Raw genomic sequence first — 7,871 nt, forward strand, 5'->3', positions numbered from 1 at the left:
CGCCGCGCCCTCAAGACATGGCTATTTAAGCTGGCAGGACTGGCCTAAGGGGTATTTTTAGTTGGGTTTTAATACAATTTTAAAATAACAAAGGCCAAATTAATATTTCCTTTTAATTACGTTTTAATGGTAGTATTTTTGTACTTTTGTATTTGTTTTTATTAGGCTGTTAGCCGCCCTGAGTCCGCAAGGAGAAGGGCGGGGTAAAAATATAATAAATAATAAATAATAATAATAATACTCTCACACTCAATAAATTAATTCTTAATATAGTGATGAACATCTACATTTTTATATTCAATATTGGAATGTAGTGAGAAAATAGCCATATGCAAACAGTGTGTTATTAACAGGAAAGGTAAAAATTACACTGAACTCTTGTTGAAGAAATCTGATGTCAAATAAGATACGTTGGAATCAATTAACCCCAATAAAGTGTGATTCTCTTAAAGCTTTTAGTAAATTATCTTGAACTTCATAAAAGAAGTCTAAATCCTGACCAGCATTGGCCACACTGCCAAAGCCATTTTTCTACACATCAAACAAATACTTTACTTTTTCATTTTTCATCACATGTCCATGGCATAATCTTCAACTGAAACAAACATTTTTATCATTATAATAATCATTATTGGCGATGAACTGCTCACAACCAATGTCTTATCTTTTTACTGCATCATTTTGCTTCTGCCAACTTCAGTCTCCAGTTCTTATACACTTTTCTCTACAATCATAGTTCATAAGGGTTAGGGAAAACAGGAGCTTAGGAGTGGGGTGGATAAGCAATCAGATATACAGGCACTTTGCAGTACAGTATACCATGCTCTCCGGTCTTGCGCAAACAAAAAGCACCAAGTGTTGGTTGACCTAAATCAGGGGTAGGCAACCTTGGCTCTTTTATGACTCGTGGACTTCAACTCCCAGAATTCCTGAGCCAGCATAGCTGGCTCAGGAATTCTGGGAGTTGAAGTCCACGAGTCATAAAAGAGCCAAGGTTGCCTACCTCTGACCTAAACGCACAGCAATGTGTATCATCACCAGGTGTTTTCCAGGGGCAGATACCAGTGACAACTGACAAATAAAAATTACCAAATTTCATGCGGATGTATTCATACGGGTCCTCCTGCCAGAGTTCTTCATCTTCATCTTTATAACACATCAAAGAAAAGATGATGTCTTCACACAAAGTCTAATAAGGAAAGCAAAGAGGAGATCAAATGTAATTGAATATGTTTGCTATCCAACCTCCATACGGAAATTGGTAAGGACAGCCGAGAAGATCATAGGAAGCTCGCTTCCTGGTATTCAGGATGCTGCTTATAAGTGCTATGTGCTTAGAGCTCAAAGCATTGTTAGAGACCCCCCACACCCACTTTACGGTCCGTTTCTGTTGCTCCCCTCTGGGAGGAGGTTTCAAAGTATTTCTAGCAGGACTGCCCGATTCTGTAATAGCTTTGTTCCCTAGGCCATCCATCTGGTAAACTCGCAAGATTCGTTTTTCTCACCATGCACATGTATACATAACCCAAACAGGACTGTTGTTTCTCTGTGTCATATAATATATGTGGGTATATGCATAATTCTGTATTTATTTATTTATTTATTTTTTATTTTTGTCATATTTATGTAGTGTATATTTGAGAGTTGTATGCAACAAAATTTCATTTTAATTTATGCCGATTAATGTACATTCAAAGTTATTATTCTATTTATTTTTGATCTATGCTATTTTCCCCACAGCTACAACTCTATGAGGTGAGTTGAGCTAAGAGATAGCCAGTGACCCAAAGTCACCTAGATAGCTTCCATGCTTAAGGGAAGATAATCATGATCTCCCAATTTCTAGCCCAGTGTCTTAGCCACTACAACAAACTGATGCTTGTTTACTGTATCTTAAGAGTTAATAATCACGCAGTTGTTCACCTTAAAAAAACATTCTTCATAAAGCCGCAATATACAATGTATCATGTGACAAGCAGTGGAGATCCTCTTAAAGCCAGGAATATATTCCCTGTTCCGAGTTGCTTTGCTTAAATATTGCCCACATTTTATTTGTTTGTATTCCAGCTTTATAATTTTTACAAATAACTCAAGGCAGCGACATATCCAACATACCTTTCACCTCCTATTTTCCCCCAACAATCCTTTGATATGGATTGAGCTGAAAGAGAGTGACTGGCCCAAAATCACCCCAGCTGGCTTTCATGATTAAGATGAGACTCTCCTGCTTTTTTAGTCTGGTGCCTTAACCACTAGACCAAACTGATGGGCTCACGGTTGACTCAGCCTTCCGTTCTTGTGAAGTCAGTAAAACGAGGACACAGATTGTTGGGGGCAAAATGCTGACTCTGTAAACCGCTTAGAGAGGGCTGTAAAACACTATAAAGCAGCATATGAGTCTAAGTGCTCTTGCTATGGCTAAACTAACTCTGGCATCAATTATTTTCTCTCCAGCTGAGATATAATTAAAAGCTACTTGTTCATTCAGTTTGATCACGGTTACAGTTTTTCATTCCCAAAAGAGTTAGGCCCAAGCCGAAGGTCTGAGAGGTGAGCTGCATCAAATTCTTTGTGTTTTACTTATGAGAAGGGGCGTTGTCTTACCTGAACGCCTTTTCTCAGCACGGAGATGGAGGATCCACCTGTGGGTAGTGACTGTATTCCTGACTTGATCTGATTGGGCAGGAATACAGTCACTACCCACGGGTGGATCCTCCATCTCCAGTGCTGGAGAAAACAAAGTGCATGTTATGGAGCCTTCAATTTTGGCCACGTACATGATAGGGTCCTTGAGGGAAAAAAAGACACTATATTGAATGGGATGCAATAGAATCTCCTGCCCATCAGAAAGAACCCTAAGGATTATCATTCTTGTTGGAGAACTCTTAACAGAGAGGAAGAAGAAACAAGCTACTTTAAGACATATCAATTTCCACTGCTAATAAAAAAAATAGAATAGGGATTTCATTGTACACAATAAGCCCCAAAAGACCTTTTATGCTTTTAATATCATATTGTAAAGCCCCAATTCATCATTTATTCCCATTTTGCAGATGTAAATTGAGACTTAAAGAGAATCACTGCCAATGTTTGTCAATCCAAATATAACAGTTCCCTCAAAAGAACACTTTTAAAATTATGTATGCAGAGAAATATCATCTGTAAAGGATTTTAGGAAAGAGACAACATAAAAGTGAACATAATAAGGCCATGCAGCACTCTGGAGCTGCACAAAACATACTGTGGAGCATCTCTCTGCATCTCCTTAATGCAACTGCTTCTTTTCCTGAGATTGTAGGCCCATCTTATGCTCTATAATTCCACTTGATAAAATCTCAGGATTCAGAAATTAGTACTTTAGGACTTCAGATGAATCTTTACACTGGATGGAGGAGTTTTTAATGCTGGGGAGATTACATCCCACTCCATCTTTCCTTCTACAAAAGATCCTCCAGACAAGGATGCTCCATTCTCTACCCATTTAGAAACTAATCTGGAATACTAAAGCCAAATTGACTATCCACCTTTGCACATTGTGACTGAAACTGCAATAATAGTTCTAGCACAATTTGTACTATTTGTGGGAATTTGCACTGCAGTGAATCACATCACACCTTTTACATAATGACGTGGGGGGTAAATGGCAAAGGAAAATATTCACTTGATAACAGCCTTACATTTGAGGCAATATCTTGTAGATTAAACATGACTATTTCTGGAAATTGATCTTATAGGCACTGTGAAAGATAGAAATTCAGGCAAAGGAAACAACTGTGTAATTAACTGATTATCCAAGCCGTGGTGGGGCAGTGGTTAGAATGCAGCGTTGCAGGCTAACTCTGCCTACTTCCAGGAGTTCGATCCTGACGGGCTCAAGGTTGTCTCAGACTTCCATCCTTCCGAGGTCAGTAAAATGAGGGCACAGATTGTTGGGGGCAACATGCTATGGTTGTTCCTGTGCCTGTGTTGCCATTACAGTTATAACTTACTCAATTGTTACCACTATTTCAAAACTATAATAAAAGTTCTAACTCACATTTTCAGAGTTTACCCACAGGTACAAATTGCTACTCTTATACTGACCTGAATATGGGGTTTCATCTGCTTCCAGGTTATACAGTGATGGACTCCCTGGTTCAGATAGTTTAATGTTTGTTGAAGGACACGTGGAGTTACATAGTCTTTCTGCCTGTATTGATCCAAGATTTTTAGGAGTACCTAAAGGAAAGTTGAAGGCATTGTGACATAATTATGTACAATTCAACATTGACCCATCATGTTTGAAGTACTGGAAAAGGAATCTCCATAATCATTTTAAGCAAAAGATAAAAGCTAATATATTTGTCACATCCTAGATGATGTTTTAATTTCAGCTAACAGATTGATATGATGGAGAAAGATCTGACTAAAAAAAGTAAAGCTAGCAATCACATTTCCATAGAAAATGTACCCTGGACTTTCCTAGACTCCTAAGGATGGTACTGATCCATTAACAATTTCCTGAATGAAAATGATGAAAATGAAATCCTTTAAAGAAGATTCCTGTAATAATATACAGCCTATCTATTAGGATCATCAGCTGGAAACTGTGGGCCAAATCCAATCCTCCAAACAGCCAACTAAATGATAACTCAGAGATGAGAGCTACAAACAATGCTTCCCGCAATAGAAATTTCTGATTAAGCAAAGTGTAGGGGCCTTTAATGGGTTCGAAATACTAAAATTTAGGTTGTTTCAGCTAAGAGAACACAAGCCACCTCATTATCCATAACAGCTTATAAACAGTTTTACAGGATGTGATCAATCATCTCCCATACCTCTTATCCAAGGCTTATCCAAGTGGTGTAATCACCACTCTTTTACATAACAATAAATGTCAGTATATGCTATAAAAGGGCAAGTTAAAATGCTTGCTACCAAGTTGTCATTTTATTTCACTAAATAAGACAAGCCTTTACCTGTTGGATTCCCACAGCATAGGTTTTCAAGAAGAATTCAGAAAATTCAAAATATTCTTTTGTTACATTTCCAGGACTACCATACCTTTAAAAATTTAAACGCAAAAGAAGATAAAATACGTTACTTTATACACAGATACTAAAATATACCTCATTATCATTAAGCATCCTATTAATTTCCACTCATGGAATTAAAAGCAATCTTTATGGCAAAAGGAATGTACAAATTCCAATAAAATTGCCACATTTTTTTGGCTGATAAGAGCAATTTTTTGAAGATTTGCTGATACTTGAACTTGGGGCAATTTTGTTTTTAAACATTTACGATTTGGAAACATTATAAACGTGCCAAAACAGAATTTAGAAATGTCATTCTTTGTTATTAGCATAATAACCTTTCAAAAAGACGAGCAACAATCCGCAGAGCCCACTTCTTACATTTCCACCACACCAACTCTGGCCGATCATCTTCATCAACCTGCAGAGTTTCCTAACCAAAGGAAAGAGCTATCAGTCATCAACAGCCATGAGTGAGCAGTTAACATTAATGGAGCATGATAAGGAGAATCTACAGCCTTTGTAGCTTCTAGACACAATTTAGCAATAGCATTTAGACTTATACACCGCTTCACAGTGCTTTACAGCACTCTCTAAGCAGTTTACACAGTCGGCATATTGCCCCCAACAACGTGGGCTCTCATTTTACTGACCTCAGAAGGATGGAAAGCTGAGTCAACCTTGAGAGGATCAGGATTGAACTCCTGGCAATGGAATGCAGAGTTAGCCTGCAATGCTGCATTCTAACCACTGCGCCACCACAGCTCTTAGAAAGAGCCTTCAAATTGTGCTGATAATGGCCTACTGACAACAGGATCTTATCTTAGCATGTTCTCAAGGAGCATGCCATTCATATAAAGTGATCCACATGTTTTAAATTCAGTATGTCAGGGGTGAGTAGCAAGAACTTTTTTAAAGCTGCAGGAAGCCATCCTGTGCTACAGTGATACTACCAGAAGGCATGCAGTTAAAATGGAGGGGTTTGGTTTTTGAATGTTTAAACAGGAATGGTAGGCCAGCTGCTCACATACCCACTTTCAATCCTCCAAGCCCACCACAAAACTTGCCCAAACAATTAGCCATTTTGTCGCCATATTTCAGCAGCACAATCTGGAGACAGAGTCATAAAAGGTTTATGGGTTGCCCACTCCTATATTCAACCAATAAAATATGCTCTCATATAGATAACAACTATATTCCCATCTACCAGCAGCAGGCACCTGCTCCCAGCAGGGAAGCCAGAGAAAGCATAGCCAAAGAGAAAAGTAGACCTACATGATCCAGGCACTGTAGTGTTTAATAACCTTAGTCAGGACCACAATTTAACATACCTAGATTTCGAACTGCTTTGATTTTCATACATGATATTCTTGCTGAGCGAAAAGCAAGGGAGTGTGAGCAATGGCTCCACTTCCTCCTTACACCTTCTTTTAAACCACAAGAACACGGCAAAAGCAGAACAAGCCCTCCACATAGTTGAATAAGAATGTTCCTCAACCTAAACTTCCCTTTTTGCCAATGCACTAAAGGATATTAAAGTTGTCCAATAATGTAAACCTTACAGGAGGCACACTTCTGTCAATGACAGTCCGGAAAATCTCCATCCACTGAGTCATGGTTTGGTTATTCACCAGTTGAAGTGGCAAAGCATACTGAGGTTAAAAAAGGAGGAAAAAGAGAATATCAATATCATTATACAGGGACTGTATATTAGAAAATGTACAGACAATTTAGACAATGTATTAACAGGAAGCTGCAATACTTTCTTTTAACCTCCAATGACCATGGACTATTTCTTGGTTGTCTTTGAAGCCTATGTACTATAATAGCCCGCTAGCTAGCCATTGGAAGCAGCCAGTTATCACCTCAATTTTTTTTCTGTGCTGAAAAGTTAGGGATTTTCTTTTTGTAATGACAGTGAGCTAATAGTTGCACATTAATCAGCAACAAGGGGGGAAAACCAGCATTGCTATTGTGGATTAGACCCTCTACCCCAGGACATTCTTTTGCTCTCAGTTAGAGCAAAATTAGAGCAGGAGCTCCTTTCTTATGGAATGCCCAATGGCGCAACATATCTAATATTGAGAAAACATTTAAAATGCAAGTGTGTTTGCGAACTGAGGGAGGGACGAAAAATGTACCTTCATCTAATAAATTATGATTCGTTGCAGTCAGTCAGATGTTTAGACTGGATTTGGCATTTTTTATCTACTTACTGAGTCCTTTCTAAGGCAGCTTTTGTTGTACCATTTTAGACAATAGAAACTGAAGTTGCAATAATCTCCACAAAGTAAAACTTCAGTCCAGAAATAACACGAAAATATGTTGTCATGAAGACAACATTCAAGACTGGAAACAGCACATGGAACTATTGAAGTTACAACCGCACTGAAAAAAGGTTTTTCACAGTTATGATCGTTGCGGCATCCCCATGGTCAGGGGTAGGCAACTGTGGCTGTTTTATGACTCGTGGACTTCAACACCCAGAATTCCTGAGCCAGCATGGCTGGCTCAGGAATTCTGGGAGTTGAAGTCCACGAGTCATAAAAGAGCCACAGTTGCCTACCCCTTCCCAATGCCATGTGGTCAAAAGATTTTCTTGCTATAACCTGCAGAACTTCCTTTGTCAAAATTCAGGTGCTTGACAACTGACTTATTCTTATGATGGTTCCAGTGTCCTTCTGACAAGCAAAGCCAATGGGGAAGCCAGATTCACTTAAGAACCATGTTCCTAAATTCAGTAATTCACTTAACAAATGTTCAAGGAAGTTTGTTAAAATGGGGTGAAATTCACTTAACAAATGTGTTGCTTAGCAACAGAAAGTTTGGGCTCAATTGTGGTCATAAGTCTAGGAC

At 38.5% G+C, this 7,871-nt stretch overlaps 1 protein-coding gene across 1 annotated transcript in view; it reads right to left on the reverse strand.

Moving 5' to 3' along the window:
* Positions 1-7,871, reverse strand: part of IPO8 (importin 8) — a 46,387-nt gene that overhangs the window by 27,142 nt on the left and 11,374 nt on the right. Inside the window, exons 6-10 of the mRNA XM_015815663.1 lie at positions 6,578-6,667; positions 5,354-5,448; positions 4,959-5,043; positions 4,084-4,218; positions 1,090-1,189 (exon numbers count right to left, since the gene is read on the reverse strand). Of these exons, the coding sequence (XP_015671149.1) occupies positions 1,090-1,189; positions 4,084-4,218; positions 4,959-5,043; positions 5,354-5,448; positions 6,578-6,667 (505 nt within the window). The remainder of the gene's footprint in view (positions 1-1,089; positions 1,190-4,083; positions 4,219-4,958; positions 5,044-5,353; positions 5,449-6,577; positions 6,668-7,871) is intronic.

Source organism: Protobothrops mucrosquamatus, unplaced genomic scaffold (genome assembly GCF_001527695.2).
Source record: "Protobothrops mucrosquamatus isolate PMUCROS unplaced genomic scaffold, P.Mucros_1.0 scaffold363, whole genome shotgun sequence".
In the NCBI taxonomy this organism is placed as follows: Eukaryota; Metazoa; Chordata; class Lepidosauria; order Squamata; family Viperidae; genus Protobothrops; species Protobothrops mucrosquamatus.